This window comes from Pongo abelii, chromosome 5 (genome assembly GCF_028885655.2).
Source record: "Pongo abelii isolate AG06213 chromosome 5, NHGRI_mPonAbe1-v2.0_pri, whole genome shotgun sequence".
In the NCBI taxonomy this organism is placed as follows: domain Eukaryota; kingdom Metazoa; phylum Chordata; class Mammalia; order Primates; family Hominidae; genus Pongo; species Pongo abelii.
Window position 1 is genome coordinate 28025778 of NC_071990.2, and position 22639 is coordinate 28048416.

The 22639-nt window shown below is 39.9% G+C and overlaps 1 protein-coding gene and 1 long non-coding RNA gene across 12 annotated transcripts in view; one reads left to right on the forward strand and one right to left on the reverse strand.

Annotated features, from left to right (window-relative positions):
- Positions 1-821: 821 nt before the first annotated feature.
- Positions 822-21569, forward strand: LOC103890849 (zinc finger protein with KRAB and SCAN domains 8-like). Of its 11 annotated transcripts, XM_054558582.2 has the most exons (9): positions 822-1861; positions 2630-2921; positions 3404-3507; positions 3619-3657; positions 6556-7629; positions 9015-9251; positions 9476-9583; positions 18136-18257; positions 18359-21567. In XM_054558582.2, exon 5 carries the CDS (start codon positions 6614-6616, stop codon positions 7421-7423), a length of 810 nt encoding a protein of 269 aa, XP_054414557.1. In that variant the 5' UTR covers positions 822-1861; positions 2630-2921; positions 3404-3507; positions 3619-3657; positions 6556-6613; the 3' UTR covers positions 7424-7629; positions 9015-9251; positions 9476-9583; positions 18136-18257; positions 18359-21567. The 11 variants fall into 11 exon arrangements, with proteins under 11 accessions (XP_054414557.1, XP_054414555.1, XP_054414556.1 ...); XM_054558580.2 differs by lacking the exons at positions 3404-3507; positions 3619-3657 and having other exon boundaries at positions 2630-3153; XM_054558581.2 differs by lacking the exons at positions 3404-3507; positions 3619-3657.
- LOC134761656 (uncharacterized) overlaps positions 5339-22639 on the reverse strand; it is a 40983-nt gene continuing 23682 nt past the window's right edge. The window contains exon 3 of the long non-coding RNA XR_010140615.1: positions 5339-5914. This is a non-coding gene — a long non-coding RNA (uncharacterized LOC134761656). The remainder of the gene's footprint in view (positions 5915-22639) is intronic.

The window sequence follows — 22639 nt, forward strand, 5'->3', positions numbered from 1 at the left end:
TGGCCCAAAATCCTTAATGCTGAGGTTGTGAGACTTGATATATTTAAGGTAAATAGGAGAAAGAGATACGAAGTACTGGCAATACAATTAGAAAAATTAGCTATGCCAAGCCTTAAGAGAATCCTAAGTGTGTGCATATTTTGTGGTTTTTAAGACTATAAAAGAAAAAGAAGACTTAATGTTTGGCATTCACAGCAACATATGTCAGGGTGTTGATAAACAATAAAGTTGATTATGTTTTAAGGTTGCTTTCAGCATCAGATCTGCCATCATCCCTGTGCCAAGTGTTTCAGCATACAAGTGTTACAGAAGTACAAGTCTAGTTTTAGTCTTCCATATCTTGGTTCATTATAGCATCAGAGGTAAAATACTGGGGGCTGTCTCTTTAGTAGAGGGGCTGTAACATCAAAGATTTAGCCTTGAGGACAACATATGACCCTCAGTCCCTTGGACAGCCTCTAGGCAGGAATTACCAGCATGCCAAGGAAACCACAAGCCAGAATATTGTCAGAGTTTGCCAAGTAAAACCATTGCAGTTTTATTTGTTTTTAACATAGTTTTTAACATACTGTGTTAATCCTATTTAGGAAGGCAAATATGTAGGAGGAAATGTGATTTCCTAAATTAAATCGTTAAAAAGCAGGCCTTTAGAAGCACTAGCTTGCTTTTGCAGTTCAGGGGTACTTAATTCAGCAGGTTTAGAAAGGTTCAACCCCTGGGTGCAGTGGCTCATGCTTGTAATCGCAGCACTTTGGTAGGCCAAGGCAGAAGGATTGCTTAAGGCCAGGAGTTCAAGAGTAGCCTGAGCAACAGCAAGACTGTCTCTACAAAAAAAAGTTAAAAAATAAAAAAATTAATCGGATGTGGTGGGATGCATCAGTAGTCCCAGCTACTCAAAAGAATATGGTGGGAGGATCCCCTGAGCCTTTGCAGTGAGCTATGATTATGCCACTGGGCGACAGAGGTCTCAAAATAAAAGTTCAACCCAAGTTAGAAAATCAGTTTAAATGTGTAATACACCAAAGACATAACTGCTTGCTCTGTCATATTTAAATATTCATAGTTTAGAATGCTAGGTTTAGTGTTGCAATCCATTATTCTGTAAATGGAGGCTCAAAGAGGCCACTTGGTTAGGTTTCCTGGGGCTTTGCCCATTTCTTTTCTCCCCTAGTTATGCTCTCAGGTGTGACCCTTGTATATTAATTCATGCTCTGCCATAAGATGGATTCAAACTTTGTGCCTCCACCTGTAATGTTTCATTTTAGGAATTACTCCTTTTATCATCTTTATATCCAAACCAGTATATTTACTGACCACAGTGTTTTGAGTTAAATTCTTTCATAAATAATTGAATAGCCGGAGAAATTTTGCAGTATCGCAGTCATGTTTTGAAAATATTGCTCTTGGTTCTTGTCTCTAATCTTTGAGAAAGCACACAGGATATAGTGTGTTGGCTTTCAGATCACTAATAATTAAGACTAGAGTTCTGTGGCCCCGTGTGTCGCTTTAAGGGACCCTGTAGGGACCACACGAGAAATTTCACCAACTGCACTATCTTTAAATTCCGACATACACGGGTGGTCCTGCCCTGGATAAAACTCAGGAAGCAAAATCAACCTTCGGGAGAGGTGAGATAGGAAGTCTGAGCATTGCCGACGGTCCGGAGCAAATCGCTCCCGGGCTAGGCCCTGCCTGCACCGCGGCCGGGACAGGTGGAGGTTTCAAACCCTGTTTGGCAACCTGGAGCGCAGCCAGGCCCCGCCCAGAAATTTCCGGGACACGCCCCGGAAGTACTGAGAGGGACTTCCGCCCCGCGGCGAGGCCTCGGAGGTGGTCGCTGCTCACAGGCAGAGAAACGCTGGTATGCATTTGGTTGTCGCTTGGGTGGGTGTTGCACAGCTGCAACCCCTCAGACCTCCTCTCTCCGCGCCTGCCTGGGTGGAACGTGTGCAGGAACTCCAGGAGAGGCAACCCCCTCCTGGGACGGTGGGGATTGTATCCAAATGCAGTCTTCCAGGAAAGGGTTTTTCCTCGAGATTTAGTGCTGCAGGGGCCCAGAGTTGGGACTACTTCCCTTTCAGTTACAACCCTGGTTTTTACTGCCGTCTTCAGAGCTTCATTGAGTACCAACTACAAGTGTGATTCTGGTACCAATTGCTATCACTGCCCACCAGATCTTCAGCTCTCTTTTTTCAGACAAAAGGGGGAAAATGCAAATAATTGGAAATAAATGTTCAGGAGATAAATGTTCTTCAGGAGAGGCTTCTTCCACCACTTAATTGTGCCCGTGACATTTCATTTTGAATGCAGAATTTATTCTCTCTCTACTTCAGCCTGGCAATAAATGGCTACCCTTCCCTTTAGCAGTCACTTCCATCCACGCCAGGACCACCTTACAGCAACCTTAATGCTGTTCTCTCATGAGCCCTTCCGCTATCCCAAGCAGTGCTTAAAGGCAATGGGGCAGATTACCACTGCAGACCTGCTGTCCCCAGCATGTGATCTGAGAGCCTTTTGCACATTAGCTCCTTATTTAACATTGCACTTCTTTCCCCCCATAACCCTTAGTAGTGTAACATCTATGGCAATCTTTGCTTTTTCTTTGAGTAAAATAATGTTTCTTTTACAGAAGCGTTCCTGAAGACTCTTCAATTACAGGAAAAGCTGCATGACTGCATCTTTAGAGGAGATGGTTTCGCTGGTTCCAAGGATTCTGTTAATGAGAAAACTCCACAGGCCAGCGTTCTGTAAGCTGGCTCCAGCAGCCCAGTTGACAGTGGCTGAGGCCAGTTCCTGATCATCCTATCTGAGGAACACCAGGTCTGGGAGAGGGAGCAGCACTGGCCAGGGGAGGAAGGATTTTCCTTGGGGAAGTGGCTAAGCTGGATGATTTCAAGGAATTGAGTGAATCCAGACAGCAGGTGGGGAGAGATATTATCATCTTAAACTTTTGATCTCTTAGGGATTCTTCCCTTTTTTTTCCCTGCTTTTTAAGCACGTAAGTCAGAAGCCAGACTACCTGTGATTTTGGCCAAGTCATTTTATCTTTCTGTGCCTATATGTCATCTGTCAGTGGGGATAATAAAAGCACCTGTCTAGAGTTGTTATGAGGATTACATGAACAGTACCTGCTACATAGGAAGTGCTATCCAGGTATTTGTTGTAATTATTTCTTACTTTCCTTACCTCCCTGGGATTAGCCTGTTCTGCTGATTTATTCATTTCCACAGCGAATCTTTGATAAATTCATGTGTTTAATTTTTTCTGGCCCCAGCTGTTGGATACGGTCAGGAAGTAGGCAAGAAATGCCAGCTCTGGAAGCAGAGGGAGAATAAGAGTTATTCTCTAGTGTCACCCAGGAATATGCCACTGAAGTGTTAATGACAGACTCTTCCCTCTACAGGAGAGTTGTGCTAAACTTTGACGTTTTGTGGTCTTCTGGGGATTCTGGAAGTAAGAGACCTGAGGTGACTTAACAACAACTGCTGTATGACAGGATCAGGATAAGTGAGTTGTGAATGCTTAGCAGAGTCTGATTAAGTTCAGAGTGACGCTGGAGCAGGAGAGAATCCAGCTCAGACCTGCCATTTACACTTGTTTTTTTTTTTTATCATTCAGGAGCTTCATCTTGGCTGCCAGTTTTCAGAAATAGAAATTGTAAATATATTTCCATTTTTTTGTCTTTGACTTTGCTTAAAGTGCTTTTGTTTGTTTTTTTTACCTCACAGGAGTTTTTATTCTATGTGGGTCAAGTTTACCAATCTTTTCATTAATGATCTCTGGATATTGGCTCATAAGGAGGAGGACTTTTCTTTTTTGAGATGGAGTCTTGCTCTGTCACCCAGGCTGGAGTGCAGTGGTGCCATCTCTGCTCACTGCAACCTCCACCTCCCGGGTTCAAGCGATTCTCCTGCCTCAGCCTCCTGAGTAGCTGGGATTACAGGCACGCACCACCATGCCCGTCTAATTTTTGTATTTTTAGTAGAGACAGGGTTTCACCATGTGGTCAGGCTGGTCTCGAACTCCTGACCTCATGATCCACCCACCGTGGCCTCCCAAAGTTCTGGGATTACAGCCGTGAGCGACCGCGCCCGGCCAGGAGGAGGGCCTTTCTATTCTGAGGTTATAAAGGACTCACCTCATGTTTTCCTCTGGTACTTTTATGGTTTCATTTATAACATGTAAAACTGGTTTATTTGGAATATATCTTAGTTTATAGAGTAAGATAGAAATCTAATTTATCATCTTTCCAGATGGTTATCCAGTTCTCACCATGCATTTGAAGAGTTCACTTTTTTTTTTTTTTTAACTTATTTGCTACCTTTATCATATGCTAAATTTATGTGTCTATTTCTGGGCCTTCTGTTCCATTATCATGAGTACTACACACTTTAAGTATTAAGGCTTTATAATATGTAAGTTCTTTAGCACAAGTGCCCCTCTTTCTCAGTTTCCCCAGGTAGTCCTGCATGTTTAGTCTTCTAGGTGAACATTAAAATCTTCTAAAAAGTTGATATTTTCATGGGAATAGTGTTGAATTTACAAATTAATTTGGAGATTACTGGCTGAGTATTAACCCCTGAGGAGCCGTAAAGTGGCTTAATCTGGGAAGCAAGCCCTAGATTGAAATTTCATCTTGGCCGTTTTAACAGGTGCCTGACCTCGGAAAATTTATTTGCTTCTCAGTTTTTATATATGTGCGAGGAGGACTTAATGTCTGCCCTGTAGGATTAAATGAGATAAAAAGCATAAAATGCCTTCTTGGGAGTAAGCAATCCTTTCTTCACACGGTCCATTCTGGTCAGCTCACAAACTACTGAGAGGGAAGCCTCCAGGATCCTAGAGTAAATGACCAGATGCCCAGGCGCGGGATCCGCAGTTAAGTCAAAGTCAAGCTTTCTAGGCCAACAGCTGTCCTCAATCGCTTGGTCAGATAGTCTAATCTCAGTTTTTCAGGTGAGTTCCCTCTTGACTTTCTTCTAGAGTTTTGCGTGTGCCCTGGGGTGGACACCCTCGGAGGATGGGAGAAACTATGTACTGCGCCAGGTCGCCTCAGGCCTGCCTTTTCCCTCCATCCTTCCCCACCCCTCCCCTCTTCCACCCGCTTTCTCACACTCCTCCTCTTTTCTCTTTCCTCCCTTTTCCTCCCTCTCTATCATCCTCCCTCTTATTTTTCTTTCCCTTCACTACACCATCTCCTGCCTAGCCCTTCTGCACTGGCAGAGTAGACCCTCAGAAACCCTGGGAGAGAGGATGGCTGGGACAGGCTGATGTCTTGAGTCCTGTCCTTGGCTGTCTCTGAGGCTCTTAAGACTCCTAATTACAGGAGTGACTCCGACTTGCTTTTCTGACAGGGCTAAATTTCCGAAAGTGGGGTGCAGGAATGGAGACCTTATTTTCTCTTGGTCCTGTATCCTCAGTTCTGCTTTGTGTTGGTTTTTGTTGTTCATATTGTTGTTTGTTCGTTTTGTAGAATATTGTTCAATTGGGATTTAACTGTTTTTGTCATTATTATACTGAGGTTATATATTCTGGGGAGGAAGACCACAAAGGTGAAGTGCCATTCTCATCATCTTAAGGGTGCATACTGTTAACTTATAACTGTCGAGACATAAAACAATTTGTAAGGTGGAAAAAGGCAGAGAGGGGTGATTAGTGTAATTTGAGTTGGGAGCAAAAATTTTATCAAGTTTGGACACAAAACTGGGTTTGTTCCCAAGAAAGTAGCAGCCATCCCTTTTCTTTGGAGAGGTGAAGGGTTTATTCTGTCACAGTTCCAGCAGAGACAAAGCATCCCTGTTGCTGAGATACTGTTTATCATAGCAACAACAGCTGCAGAAATAGTAGTGGCGTAGCAATGAGCAGAGCTTTTTTGGTCCCCATGTCTCTCTTCCATCTTGAATAGTATGGACTTCTGTGGGCGGTAAAACATACCTGTTAATGGTGTTATTGTCATTTTTCCAAACTTCTTATCAGTTGAACTTGTTTCTGTTGCCATTTCTATTCCCATACTCCTTCATCTGCTCTATCTGCAAATCTCTTGCATTTCTGTCTTGTTTTTCAATTTAATTATATATGATTCACCTTTAAAAGTAGGAACTATATATTATTTTTATATTCATTTATATTCCACATTGTATGTGTATGTTTTAGATGCCTTTATAGAGGATATTTTATTTATTCATTTATATTTTTTGACACAGAGTCTTGCTCTGTTGCCCAGGTTGAAGTGCAGTGGCATGATCATAGCTCACTGCAGCCTCAATCTCCCAGACTCAAGTGATCCTTCTGCCTTTGCCTCCCAAGTAGCTGGGAGGATAGGCGTGTGCCATGAAGATATATTTAAATAGCCGTTTGAGTCAGATATTCATTCCAACAGTTATTTGATGTTATTGAGACATGATACAGGCTGAGTGAAAACATTTTATGTGAGTGCCATATGATTGATTTGTCCTGGGATTACTGAACATGTTTGAGAGCTCTAGTCTGTATCATATTATATTGCTTTAGCAACGGGGAATAAAGCACATTTCAAAGGTCTGTTTATTATTTTAGGAATCAAGGCCAGAGGTGTGAACAAGGTGTCAACTCTGAAGGGAAGGTTTTTCTAAGGATGGACCCACACCAGAAGGTCCCTAGCATATATAATGGGGATACTTTACAAACTCCTGAGTATGAAAAAGTCTCTCAGTATGAGGACCAGTTAGAAAGGCATGAGGGTAGGCACATGGAAGAAAGACGGTATAAATGCAATGAATGTGGAAAGAAGTTTGCCCAGAGCTCAGGCCTTGTTCGACATCAGAGAATCCACACTGGAGAGAAACCCTATGAGTGTGATCACTGTGGAAAAGCCTTTAGCGTGCGCTCAACCCTCACTGTGCATGAAAGAATCCACACTGGTGAGAAGCCTTATATTTGTCATGAGTGTAAGAAAGCCTTCAGTGTAAGGGCACACCTGATTATACATCAGAGAATCCACAATGGAGAGAAACCCTATGAATGTAATGAGTGTGGCAAAGCATTTAGTGTAAGCTCAGACCTTATCAAACATCAGAGAATCCATACTGGTGAGAAACCTTATGAGTGTGATGAGTGTGGAAAAGCTTTCAGTGTGAGCTCAGCCCTCATCAAGCATCAGAGAATCCATACAGGAGAAAAGCCGTATGAGTGTAAGGAATGTGGGAAGGCCTTCTATGTGAACTCAGCACTTATTAATCACCAGAGGATTCACTCTGGAGAAAAGCCTTATGAGTGTGGAGAGTGTGGAAAAGCATTCAGCCAGATCTCAACGCTTATTCATCACCAGAGAATCCATACTGGAGAGAAACCATATGAGTGTGAAGAGTGTGGGAAAGCTTTCCGTGGGAGTTCTAACCTTACTAAACACCAGAAAATACATGCCAAAGGAAAGTGTCATCAGTGATTTATGTGGCAAATATATTCCAAAGGGCTTTTGTTACATCAGAAGATACCATCGAAAGAAGAGTATGGTTAAAGGTAATGCCTTAAGTGACACTTCACTCTTGAAATACTGAAGTGAGAAATCACTGAAAAGTAACTCCATCAGCATTGTTTCTAAGGCTCTAAAATCACATCTACTTCTGAGAATGTAATTTTGCAACTCATAAGGTAAAGCCATTTAAAAACCATATAGTATATAATGTAGTTTGTGTTGGCTTAGAGCAAACTAGCAATTCAAACATTTTCCTCTTATGAGCAAGACTTTTGTTGTTGTTTTCTTGCTGTTGGTGTTACAGATAAAGCATTAGATTTTGAAATTGGAAGCAATTGGTGAGAGAGGAAGGACATATCCTTAGCTGAATCTGGAAAATACCAACCCATTTATCTTTCTTTGCCTTTGATGTACCGCTATGCTCTTAGGATGATTAGATGTGTGTGCGACTTCTTGGCAGAAGGTAGAGCATATCTTTAGGAGGAATCCCAGTAGATAATTTTTCAGGGTGATTCTTGCATAGTCAAAAAGCCTTAAACCTTTTGACTTACTGACTCAATAAGCCTTTGAGTTTCACTGAGGTTCCTCAACCAATGCAAACAAAACAAAAACAAAAACTTCCCAAGGAGATTTAAGTGTTTCTGACTTCTGACCCTTGCTCATAGCTGATCATAGGTCACTGCTGTGTGTGGTATCATATATGCAAAAGCTCAGAGTTATAATAATGGGACACTTGGGGAATTTTCAAGGTCAGTGTTGGTTTTAGGATGACTATGTGAAGCTTGATACCTAATGTCAACCAAGAGTGCTCAGATTTGAGAGGTGAGTTTGATTTTGTAAATGTTTTTGCTGTGTCTATGGGAATCCCACTAGAGCTGTCCACCAGACCATAATTTAACTTCCTAACACTAATCCCCAAAGCCTGTATTTGCACATGTGAAACTCAGGAGAGAAATCTGGACTTTAAAATTACTTTGTTACTATTTTTCTTTTTCTTTCTTTTTTTTTTTTTTTTTTCCCCCTTTTGAAACAGGGTCTTGCTCTGTCACCCAGGCTGGAGTGCAGTAGTGTGATCCCACCTCACTGCCGCCTCAGCTTCCTGGGCTCAAGTGATCCTCCCATCTCAGCCTCCCAAATAGCTGGTTCTACAGGTGTGCACCACTATGCCTGCTAATTTCTTATTTTTTGTAGAGACAAGGTCTTACTATGTTACCCAGGCTGGTCTCCACTTCCCCTGCTCAAGCGATCCTCCCACCTTATCCTACCTAAGTGCTGGAATTACAGGCATGAGCCACCGGGTTAGGCTATTTTTCTATTTTAACAGTGATTTCTCCCTCCTGAGTAATAGTCCTGAAATTTTTTATTCCTGAAATTTAATTCATTTGAGGTTCGTGATGAATATGTCACATCGATAGAAATTACAGATAGCTTTGGTGGTTCACATTTGGAATAGATTATAGAGAACACTCTCTGGGAAGGTGAAAAGGTGTTCACTTCTCAGAAAGAGGCTCTGTGTTGCAAAGGGATGCACAGTTTCCATGAATTATCCTAATCACTTCAGGCAAGTCAGCTGTAAAACACACTGGACCTCATGAAGCTCTGAGCCAACTTGTGGCCAGTAGGCACTAAGGTCAGAGACGCATATGGAAAAGCACATGATGAAGCCTCTGGTATTGGAGTAGTGCCTACAGCCCTGCCCAAGGCCTGGATATGGGGATTGAAGGCAAAGAAGATCATGGTTCTGGAGCTCACGTTGAGGAAATGGACCTCACTCAGGGAATGGGGCACATTGGAGAAGGTAAAACACATACTATACTTATAGCAGAAGTGAAGGGCTTCAGGAAGTTCTCTTTGCTTTGCTGAGTTCATGTGTGAATTCTTTTGCCCTGCTTCTTCCTGTCTTTGCCAGTTGAAGGAGACTAGGTTTTCCTTGATTTGACCTGTCACCCCATTTCTGTGCTGTTACCTTCAATGTTTTTAGTGTTTACCTTTCTAACCCCACCTATCTTGGTTTGTTTCTAGAATGGAGGTTTACAGACAGTCATCTGGGTGGAGGATACCCTTTTGGGATCAGCACTGAAAGTGATGCCATATCCCACTCCAAACCAGCACAGCTATAAATACTAAGCAGTGAGTGGTATTCTGAAGACTTTGAAGGAGGAGCTATTTCTGAAAATAAATTTATTTTGTTGAAGAATGTAACCATTAAGCAATCAGGATATGTGTACTGTGGTTATTCCTTTTGAGCTCAAAGTAAGGTATTAGTGATTATTTGTTTTAGGTTGGGTCTTGTGCCAGGTGCTAGGAATACAAAAATAAGTGAAAAAAGCACCCTAATCTTGGGGCTCACAGGCTATTTGGTGACAGGGAGAAGAGAAACAACAAATACTGTGATAAAGCCGCTGGATTTGTAGAGTACTTTGCACTGAAGGTTTAACAATGAGTCACGAAAACAATTGAAAAGGCTTTGGAGGAGGATGAAAGCTTGGAGGAAAAGAATGAGTTCTTGAGCCACATGGTATAAAGAAGGATGAGGGAAGGTCAGTGAGAACAGCATGTGAAAAAGCACAGTGCATCTGGGGATAAAGAAGTAAGTTTTCACGGACCTTGATTATATTTCAAGAATCATAGAATATGCATATGAAAGTAGTATATTATGACCAGACCATGACATTCTTTGTTGTGCTAAGAAGTATGAAATATATTCTTTAGGCCCGTGTTTCTTCAAACATTTTGTGCGGTAAGAAACCCATTTTATGTTGTAACTCGGTGTACCATTTTTGGGAGAGACCATCCTCCTTGGGCCTTGCACTCCTACATGTCTTACTGGGTGTGCCAGCATTGCAAGGGCATGGCAGCTCTTACTCAGGCCACTTTTTATTGTCATGCAGCTAGTAACCTTGAAAGATGAGGTGACATCTCTTGGATTAAGAGTAGGTTAGCTTGCTTGCTTACTTATTACTGTTTGGTATTCTTTTGGAAAGTTCCTATTCAATTTTTTTACATGTTTATAGGAATTATTTATATATTCTGGATATGAGCTCTTTTCATAGAGGATGCAAATATTATCTCCATCTTTATAGCTTGCCTTTTATTCTGTTAATGGTGTCTTTTGATGAATATATGTTTTTAATTTTAGTATAGTCCTATTTATCAATCTTTTTCTTTCGTGTGTGTCTTGTTTTCTGTCTTTTGAATAATTCTTTCTCTCCCTTAAGATCATGAAGATAATCTCTACCATTTTAAAAAGTTTTCTAATTTGCTTTATCATTTATATCTGTAATCCATTTGAAATTTATTTTTCTGCCTGAGTGAGGTAAAGTCTAATTTCATTCTTTTCCCATATGGATATTCTTTTCATCCTTCATCACTTATGGGAATGCCTGTCATTTCCCACTGTTCTACAGTGCCAATTTGTCATTAATTAATTTTCCAAAAATGCATGGATCTGTTTCTGGTTTCTCTGTTATTTTCCATTGCTTTATTTGGCTCTCCCTTCATCAATACCAGATTTTCCTAATTATCATAGCTTTACATTGTTCTGGTATCCAGTGGAGCAAATCATCCTACTTGAAGAGTCAGACTCCATGCCAAATTTCTATGTGTCATTTTTCAGGCCCAACCATAGGCAGTTACAAAGGCCATACACCTCATGAAGGAAAGCTACCCTCCCCATGCCAGACTTGGGGCACAGCCAATGCATTGCAGTCTCTAAAGAAAGTTGCAGTCAAGGACCCAGACCCCCAGCCCAGCCGTGCTCTTAGGTGTATCTGCATTCCTAGTCCAAGCACCTCTATTTGGAGGTCTCTTTATTGGTGGCCTCCTCTAAACAATTCTGAGACCTTTTTACTGGGATCAGGAACCTTGATGCCACTTGTCTTCACTTTCAATATTTAGTACTTTTCCACTCCTAGCACTTTTCCCTCTTTCTCCTCCCAGCCCTTAGGCCCATAAAATGGCTGGAGCCTTTTATTTAGGTTTCTCATAGTAGCGAGATGATCCCCATATCTTTGCTGATTGTTTTGATGCTTGCTTGACTCTGTTCCGTGGGTAAGAATGTAACACTGCAGGAGCCAGCACTTTTTCCTGCTGAGCCTCTTGCTAATGCTACTGCTGATCGAAAGCTTGACTGATACCTTATCATTTTGGCATGTTTTAACTGACCACCACAACACCTGGCAGCTCAGTTCTTTCTGCATCAGCTTAGTTCTTACCACCTTCTTCTCCTACTTCATAAGTGTCTTGGCTGTTCCTAGTTCTTTGCATTTACATATAAATTTTAGGATCAGCTGTCAAATTTGACCCACTCCCTTCTAAAAAATTATTGAGATTTTGATTGAGAGTGTATTGAATCTATAGATTAATGGGGAGAATCAACATTCTTGCATGAATTTTCTAATTCATGAACATGGTATAGCATTCCATTTCTTCAGGGTCTTAATTTTTCCCAATAATATTTTATGGTTTTCTGTGTCGGTCTTGATCATCTGTATTAGATTTATTTCTAGACATCTGACATTTCTTCCGTGTAATTGTTAGTAGTGTCATTTTTAAAAATTTACTTTCTGTTTACAGAGACTTAGCATTGATTTTTATATATTGACTTTGTAGCCAGCATTCCAATAACACATAGATATTTTTGGTCTTTACATATACCATTTGCAAATAATGACAGTTGTATTTCTTCCTTTCAAATCTTTATACTTTTTTTCCCCCTTATTACATTAGTATGACCTCTACTACCATGATAAAAAGAAGTGGTAATAGCTGGCATCTTTGTCTGGAAGGCCTGCTGTGACCTTAACTGTAGGTTCCTTTCTCCAGTGACTCATCTTGAGATTACCCTTCTCTCATACCTCCAACATTTTTGAGACTTGGATATTCCAAGCCTGTGCTAACCATTCACTTCTTTGGCTACACTCAGCAGAAGAGAAATAGAAAGCTGCCAACCTCTTAGACTCAAACGAAATCATTTTCCCATTTGTTACCCTCAGAAATTGGCTCTTTCCATCCACAGGTTCCACATCCATGGATTCAACCGTGTATTGTCAGTATTCAAAAAAATAATAAAATAAAAATAAATAAATAAATAAAACAGTTATCTTGATCCTGATCTTCAGAACCTGCCTTGCCTGAAAATTTAACATTTTTCACACTACCTATGTGCGAGCCAACCAGCACTAGCTGAGAAGGGTTTCACATTTTCTTGACCCTGTTTAACTTGCATAAAAACAAGACTTTAGAACAAGTCTTACTTGGTGGTTGCACAGTTCAGTAAAACATTTTAGGTTGAGCTCCATTGATAGCTGATCTCTAAAATAATAGAACATTTTTAAAATACAGTATAACAACTATTTACGTAGCATTTTCATTAAATTAGGTATGATCAGTAACCTTGAGATGATTTAAAAGTATATAGGAGGATATGTGTAGTTATATGCAAATACCATGCTGTTTTATGTAAGGGATCTGTGCATGCTGAGGTGTCCTGGAACCAGTCCCCAACAGATACCGAGGAACAACTATATACAGTCAGTTCGCATTACTTACAGTTAGTTGAGTCTTATAATGTTGCCACAAACACTGAACTAGTGAGTACTGAACTGTTGTTCCTAGAGTTAATGGGGGGTTAAATTCCTGTGAGCCTGTAGTCATAATATTTTCATCAATCCATATGTCATTTGCATTGTAAATATTCGTTCGCCAGCATCCTTGTAAAACAAGCCAGTCCCATCAGGGTTTGAAAGCAGCTCTTCCTTGGCTGAGAGGGTGGCTCACACCTGTAATCCCAGCACATTGGGAGGATAGGGCAGGAGGATCACGAGCCCAGAAGTTTCAGACCACCCTAGGCAACATAACAAGACCCTATCTCTAAAAATAAAAAAATAAAAATAAATAAGGAAAGCAGCTCTTCCACATAATCCTTTTCTGTATAATACTACACAGATGTTTTAAAAATATTCCATAGCCTTCTAATCTTTAGAACCTATCTTGCCTGAAACTTTAACATTTTCCACACTATCAACGTGGGAGCCAGCCAGCACTAACTTAGAAGGGTTTCAATGTTCTTGGGTTTTTTTCTTTAATTAGTTGTCATCTCATGAATTCTAATTTTTTTTTTTTTTCTTTTTTTGAGATGGAGTTTCACTCTTGTTGCCCAGGCTAGAGTGCAATGGCGCAATATTGGCTCACTGCAACCTCCTCCTCCCTGGTTCAAGCGATTCTCCTGCCTCAGCCTCCCAAGTAGCTGGGATTACAGGCATGCACCACCACGCCCGACTTTTTCTTAGCTTCATCCCACACTGTAGATGTTGCTTTTTAGCACTTTCCCTAGTGACCTCATGTGCAGATGACCAAATTTTCTCTTCCTTTTTCTGGATGTACTGAATTGTTGAATCATTAACATTGTATTTATAGCCAACAGCACTATCACTCATGCATGAATGAAGCTTATCTAACACACCTATTTTCTCTGTAAGGCACATGACAGTCTTCTTGCACTTAGGAACAGTAGACAGCACTTCACCACTATATTTGGGTACCATTTTAAACAGAAAAATTACCCCCAAAAAGCACACAAAAAGGGGCACTTTTTCTGCCCCCATTCCTTTGTGATGCCCCTAAAGGAAACTTGTTGATAGCTAAAACAAGAAGGCAGAGTGTCCCCTTGTTTGAATTCTTCAGATGGTATTAGTTTCATAGGGTTGCCATAATAGATTACCACAAACTTGGTGGCATGAAACAGAAATTTATTTTCACACTGCTCTGGAGGCCAAAAGTCCAAATTCAGTTGTTGGCAGGGCTGCACTCCATCTGAAAGCTCTAGGGTACTTCCTGGCGTCTTCCAGATTCTAGGAATCCTAGGCTTGTAGCCACATCACTCAAATCTCAGCCTTTGCATTCACACCAGCTTTTGTCTCCTCTCTGTCTTCTCCTTTCCTATCTCTTATAGGGATCCTTGTCACAGGATTTAGGGCCCACCTGGATATTCCAGGCTGATCTCATGTTGAGATCATAAACTTAGTAATTACCTGCCAAGACCCTTTTTTCAAATAAGGTCACATTCACAGATTCCAGGGGTTAGGACAGAGACATAACTTTTTGGGGGCCACCACTCAACCTACTGCAGATGATAAATTTTTCTCAGAAATAATTGATTAATACACTTGAGCACTGAAGTTGAAGTTTTCTGGCAATTAGCAAAAGGGAAAATATGTTGTTTTATATTGTTTTTTATTTGCCTAACAAAAGAAAGCAACTGTCTTTGACTGCAGAGGTGAACTTTTTCCTGGAACTAAATTCAAATAAACATATTGCTTGAATCCCTATGTAAAATATATTAAATAATAGATAGTGTCTTCAACTATAGTTTTAAAAAGAGAAAAAATGGGTCATAGTGAACCCTAAAACAATCCCACAAAATCTTGTGTTCTATTAAATTACAACACACCTACAATATACACATCATAAGCATACAATTTTATCACTTAAACTAAGTGAACACACTTGTGTAGCCCACACCCAGCTCAAGAAATAATATTTTCAGCCTTCCAGAAGCCTTTATCCCCATGATTCCTTGTAACACCATGATGAGTTATGCCTGTTTTTGAACTTTGTGTATACCATGTAACTCTTTTGTGGCTGGCTTGTTTCTTTTGACATTGTGAGATGGATCCATGCTATTGAATATAGTTTTAGTTCATTCTCCCATGAAATTTCTAACTTAGTGAAGCATTTCTACATGATGCTAAGAGAGTATGTTCAGGGATTTGCTTTATATAATCTTGCTTTTGATAATCAAAAGGGTTCGACTTCAAGAATCTAAATGGATGGAAAGTTAAATGATTATCAAGTAGTGTCTCTCAGATTTCACATACATTAAGCAAGTATTGGCTTAAGATTCACGATTGAATTCTGTGACAAGTATCTGTGATCACATATTCTTTATAGCTACCTCAGATTCTTTTTGTGATGATTTAGGGGATGGATGTGTGAACAGATAGCTAAACTTTATTCTTGCCCAGCTATAAAGCCAACCCACTTCAGCATGAGCATGAGTAGTAGAGGAATTTCTGAGTAAAGACAATTTGTTCTTCAGGAAAAAACTCTGGATCTTCTACATCACAGTTTGGGTGCTTAGTTGGGATTCCAAACTTCTTTATCAAAAAGTAGGAAAGCTTCAGCCTAGAAGATGTTTAGAACAAGTTGCACAGTTCATTAAAACATTTTAGGTTGAGCTCTATTGATGTCTGATTTCTAAACAAACATATCTCCATTTCTGTAAGTACTTCCAATCTTCCCCTTCTTTCACCTCCCATAGCACATTGTTTCTTAGAACATTCATCTTCCCTTTTGCTTTGTTTTTTTATTTTGAGCCAGTTTCTCGCTCTGTTGCTTAGCCTGGGATGCAGTGGCACAGTGTCAACTCGAGGCAACTTCCAGTTCCCAGTTTCAAGCAATTCTCATGCCTTAGCCTCCTAAGTAGCTGGGACTATAGGCATGCACCACCATGCCCAGCTCATTTTTGTACTTTTAGTAGAGATGAGGTTTTACCATGTTGCCCGGGCTGGTCTCAAACTCCTGAGCTCAGCTAATCCACCTTCCATGGCCTGCCAAAGTGCTAGGATTACAGGCGTGAGCCACTGCACCCGGCCCTGTTTTACTTTGTATCTGTCTCTCTTGTCCTGCTCCTTTGATTGTGAGTTTTTTGACTGCAGGGATTATTATTATTATTCTTTATAGATTCTTTGCAGCCCTGAGTATGGCTTGAGATTGTACAAGTCATCTTGGGCTGATTAGGATCAATTAGTTTTTTGTCATGTAACCAACAACCTCCCAAATCTCAGTGGTTTTCAATAACAAAGGTTTATTCTTATTGCACGTCAGTTATGGGTCAGTTGCAGCTGTGCAATACATTCTCTCTACTCTAGGACCCAGGCTGGAGGAGCAGTCCTACCTTGAATGTGCTCTTTTACAGCAATAGAAAAAACAGTTGTAGGACAATGTGATGGATTTAAATTAGCTACTCTGGAGGAGCGTATGTCACTTACACTTCATTAGCTAAAACAAGTCAAATTACCAAGCCTAGTATCTGTGGGGTGGGGAAAATAATCCTTACAAAGAAGTCAGTGTGTAATAACAATACATAATCTATTATTGAGATAGCGTATCTACTCTGATAGCCAATATTTGTGGTATGCTTTCTATACCAGGGCTTTTCCTGAATGCCTATATATATTTTTTTTTTCAATGAACAACAATGCTATGAGACAGATACTTCTTTTTTTTTTTTTTGAATCACAAGCCAGAACATTTTATTTTAATAAATTCAACACAAGTGTACTTTCAATGTAATTACAATGCTTCCAAAAATCTACTCCTTTTAAAGTTACATACAAATCATTTATCTGAAAACTGTAGTAGTTAGTTTTTATACTCAACACTCTGATTTAGTGTAATGTCTGAAGTGTTAGTGCCTTAGTTATTCTACTGTAAAATCTTTGATATTTATACACAAACAATTTTGAATTAATTTTTTTATATTTACTGCATCTGCAAAATTATATTTTAGTATAAACTCTCTGGTGTAAGATAATTCATACTGGAGAGAAACATTATAAGTTTGATGAATGTGGGAAAGTTTTTAACCAGCCATCAACTTTTACTAAATACGAGAGTTCATATGTAACATAAACCCTACAAATATAAAGAATGTGACAAAGCTTTTAGGAAGTTTTGAATCCTTCTTACACATAATTCATACTGGACAAAAATCCTAAAAGTTTGAAGAATGTGGCAAAGCCTATAACAAGTTTTCAATTTTTTTTTTTTTCTGAGATGAAGTTTCATGCTTGTCACCCAAGCTGGAGTACAATGCCATGATTTCGGCTCACTGTAACCACCACCCCCTTGGTTCAAGCCATTCTCCTGCCTCAGCTTCCTGAGTAGCTGGGATTACAGGTGTCCTCCAACATGCCCAGCTAATTTTTGTAATTTTGTATTTTTAGTAGAGATAGAGTTTCACTTATTTTATTGTTCAGAAACTCCAGCTTAGAGACAGATACTTCTATATTCCCATTTTACAGCTGAAGAAGTTGGAAGAACAGAGACATTGAATAACTTGTCCAAGATCATGCAGTTAGGAAATGGTAGAGCCAGGAATTGAAACCAGAAGTCTGACTTCACAATCTTTTCTCTTAACCACAGTGCTGTATTATGAGAGTTTTAATCTGAAGGTTTGTGTCTATGTAACATGTTGGGCTTTAAAGAGTCATATGAGGTGTGCTAGTAAAAACTCTGAAAGTGAGATTCAGTAGCCCTTGGTCTCATCCTGTCTTTACCTCTGAGTAACCATATTACCTAGGTTCATGCCCCATACCTGGGCCTCAATTTCTGTATCCTTAAAAATAAGGTAAACAGACCAGATATTCTCTGATACCCCTTCAGCTTTGAATTTCTTATCTTTTCTCCAAGTACATAGTAAAATATTTTGTTGATGTTGATATGATGACCTCTTTCATCTTCTGCTTCCTATGTTATTGTCTTCATACTAGATCTTGTATCAGTATTGAATCTCCCCAATCCTCTTCCTTCTATTTTACTTCTCCTGTTTTACTTTAGTGATACTACTACTACTACTACTACTACTACTGTCCACCATTTATTGAGACCTACTGTTTCAGAACAGGAAAATAAACCCAAAGAAAGCTGAAGGAAGAAAGTACTAAAGATAAGAGCAGAAATCAACGAAAAAGCAAACATATATCCTCACTTACAGCCTTCATATATAAAGAGTGTGTTTTAGGTAGGTTCTGTCTGTAGGCTACTCATATATGTTAACATTAGAATTCTCCTTTCTGTCTCCAGGAAAAAGGTGCTAATTGCATAATCAACTTGTTCTTTCAGATGGTGTCTCCTGGCCTTAAACAGGAGTCTGTTTCAAAGCAAGACTTTTCCAGAAGAAGTCCAACACAGAGTGATGTCCAGGGGACTAAATAGAAACATTTATCAGGGACCCAACACTGAACAAGTTCATGGGCTTCTGAATAGTTTTCCCAAGTGAGGGGAGATCCCCTTTGAAGAAGCACAACAGACATTGCCTAAAGCTAAGGAGAGTATCACTGATAAAGGAACCTGAGACATCTGGGAGAATTTGCTCTGAAATTCAGTCCTGCCGATGCTCTGAGAGTGGGAAACCCTCCTTTCAGATTGCATGTGATTTTCAACTTCAGCAACTGTAATAAAACAATGTAAAGGCTCTCAATGTAAAGTTAGTGGAAAAGTCATTTTTCTGAAAATATCCCTCCCTATTTAAAAAAGCCTTAAGACACCAGCAACCCTGACTTAAACACCAGCATGTCCAAACTGGAGGAAAGCCCTATGTATATCCTCAACATGGAAAGATCTTCAGTGTAAACCCAAGTCCCATGAAACAACACAGAAGCCATCCTGGAGAGGACTTGCATGAGAGTAAAGAATGTGGCAAAATCTTCAGACACTGGATCTTGTCAGACATCAGAGAGCTCTTGTGGATATCTTCAGTGTGGAAAGCCTTCTGTGTGAGCTCAGTATTATTGAACATAAGTAAATTCATTTTGGACAAGAGCCTTATCTATATTCGTGGGTACAGCAAGCCTCAAAGTGCTGTAACAGCCTTATTAAACATCAGAGAATCTTCACTGGAGAAAAAGCCTATTGGTCTGAAGAAGATAGTAAAAGGTTCATTGTGGTTCAGCTCTGGTCACCCACCAGAAAATCCACACTGGAGAGCAGCACCATTATGAATGTAGTGTGTGAGGGAAGGCCTTTATTTGGAAGCTAGCACTTATCAGTCATCAGAATACCCATGCTGGAGAGAAAATTTATAAATGTAAAAATGTAAAAAAGCTCAATCTTATACATCAGAAAATCCACACTGGAGCAAAACTGTATGCATATGACCACAGGGAAGCTAACAGTGTTAGCTCATTGCTTAAAGGGCATCAAGATTCCCGCATGGGGAAAAGCTCTTTGTAAATTATGTGGGAAAACCTTCAGTCAAAGTTCAGATCTTATCCAGCATCAGAGTCCACACTAGATAGAAGCTTTATGACTTGGACAAATGTAAGAAAACATTTTGATGAACTCATCCTTTACTAAGCAACAAAGGATACACAACAAAAATGAACCTCAATAATCAAATATGTGGTAGAGAGATAGTAGAGGAATTTTTCAATGTCATCTGTCATGATTAAGGAAAAGACCATTAAGTAGAAGTGGTGACAGTAAAAAAAAAAAAAATTAGACCAAATGCGTATAATCACTTTAACTGACATTATTTTATGGAATTAAAGACAAGTGTTATTAGAAAAAAATTAGCATGTCACTTCATGGGCAGAGTTGAGGAATTAATCTTCTGTGACCAATCTCTATGGATATTTAACTGTCTTTGATATGATTAACTTTTTATTTTCTGTAGTAGAGGTAGAGAGTAGAGGTAAGTCTTTATAACTAATCACATAACTATAACCTGGATAATCCAAACATTATTGACTATATTGTTATTTGTTTGGAATTCATAATACTCATTAAAATTTTTCTAAGAATGATTTTGACATTTATTCCTGGGACCCAATAAGTGTATCACTTCTTCCAGACTTACTCTCTTTTATTTTTTATGATGTTAGTCTCAGAAATGCTGCAAATAAATATGTGTGTTTTGGCAAATCATTTCCCAAAATTTCCTATCCCTTTGTTAAAAAAAAAAGATGTAGAAATGTGCATAGACTGTGTGAACCTGCAGTATGATGAACAACAGATCTTATTGCCTTGTTCATCTTTGTGTCTCTAATATACAGAATAATGACTGATACAGAAAAGGCCCTCAAAACATGCTTGTTGAATGACTACTCCAAGGGTTTTGTTTATGGGTTGGTCTCAATCCCGCCTACAGATGGGCCTCTAATTAAGTTTGCCATAGGATTCTACCCTCTTCCCAGACCTGATCAATGAATAACTTCGGGTACTCAGTGTGGACTGATTATGAACTCACTTCATGGCACATCAGAGTCACTGGTCTGTGTGAGGCCTTGCTTTGATTCTTACACACTTTTTCTCCTTTACTTTTATCCCAATCCTGTTTCTCCCATCCTTAAATACTTGATTTACAAAACTGGTCTTGTGTTAATATGTCTCATTTTATGCCATTCTGCTTTTTGAGTTTTATTCATATTAATATATGAAAGTCTAGTTCACCCTTTTAACTGCGGTACAGTGCTTAGTCATTGATTCATTCCTCAAATGAAGGTCATTTTAAACAACTCTTTATAATAAACAGTCTTGCTGTGAACACTTTTGGGAGTGTTTTTCTGGAGAACATACCCAGGAGTCAATTGCTGGGTCACAAGTATGCACAGTGTCAATATCACTAGCAAGTAATGGTTTCTGTTCTTTGTGAACTGAGAGACCTCTCTGGCATCTTAGCCTGATCATGATAGCCCCTTTTCTGCATGAATTTCTGAAAGCAGCTGACAGCTCAACCAGCCAGGCACATTCTCATCTGCTGGCAGTCTGGAGTGAGGTGAATCTCCAACATAAGAATGAGAAAACCTCAACCTCAGAAATAATGCCTGACTTTTCAGGGTCTGGTGATGCAAACTGATTATACTACTTAAACTACAATGTAACCTAAGAAGGCACATGTCAGACTATGCTATGAGCGAAGGGAAAATTAAATATTTTTGCTTTTTACCTAAGAACATCATCTCAAAAAGGGAGTACAGCCATTGCAAATGTGCTGACATTGGAGAAACAGCAAGGCCAGGAGACAGTAGTAGGAAATGAGATCAGAGAGACAGGGGAGAGGGCCTGCAGAAACAGACTTGTAAGCAAGCTGGGGGTGGTGGCTCGTGCTTGTAATCCCAGCACTTTGGGAGGCCGAGGCAAGCAGATCACTAGAGGTCGGGAGTTCGAGATCAGCCTGGCCAACGTGGCAAAACCCTGTCTCTACTAAAAATACAAAAATAAGCCAGGCATGGTAGTGCACATCTGTAGTCCCAGCTACTCAGGAGGCTGAGGCAAGAGAATCACTTGAACCAGGAGGTGGAGGTTGCAATGAGACGAGATAATGCCGTTACACTCCAGCCTGGGCGACAGAGTGAGACTCTGCCTGAAAAAGAAAAGAAAAGAAAAGAAACAGACTTGTAAGCCAGTTTATGGACTTTTGAGTTTTATCCTGAGTGAAATTGAAAGTTATTACAGGATTTTAAGGAAAGATATGACATGTCAGTTTTTAAAAAGTCAAAACTTACAATAGACTATATGGGGCCAGGGTGAGAGCTGAACAGTTAGGAGCTATTTAGGCTTTCTTTAGTTTTTATTTGCATTAATGAATTAAAGCTAATCCAGACAGGAAATGAGAATGGCTTAGATAAAGGTAGCAGAGGTGGTGAGATGTGATCAGATTCTAGATATGCATTGAAGGCAGTGCCAAGAAGATTTTGCTGATGGATTAGATGTAGAGCTACAGAGAACGAGAAGAGGCAAGAATGTCTCTTAAGGCCCAGCGTGGTAGCTCATGCCTGTAGTCCCAGCACCTTCGAAGGCTGAGGCAGGCAGATAGCTTGAGCTCCGGAGTTCAAGACCAGCCTGGGCAACATGGTGAAACCCCGTCTCTACAAAGAACAACAACAACAACAAAAATTAGGTGTGGTGGCATGCACCTATAGTCCCAGCTCCTCACAAGGCTGAGGGGAGGATCACCTGAGCCCAGGGAAGTCAAGGCTGCAGCAAGCCGTGATCTGGTGACTGTACTCCAGCCTAGGTGACAGAGCAAGACTCTGTCTCAAAATTATTTTATTTTGACTCATTTTATTTTTATTTAGACTTAATGTTTTGGCACTAAGCAACTGAAAGAATGAAAGAATGGAGTTACTTTAACAGTGATGGGAGAATGCAATTGGAGCAGGGATTTTTTGTTTTTGTTTTTTATTTTTATTGAACATGTTAAGTCTGAGATACCTGTTAGTACCTCACACAAAGTTTGGCATTTAAGAAAAAGGAAGGGGCATTCTTAAGACAGCTTCTGCCCCTCAGTCCAGAAGCATTCCCCAGCCACACCTGTCAGTCCCGGTGAAAGTTTTAATTATAGGCAATCCCCTTTTCTCTTAACCCCAGACACTGCTAAAAACCAAGAGTTTAAGAAAGCAG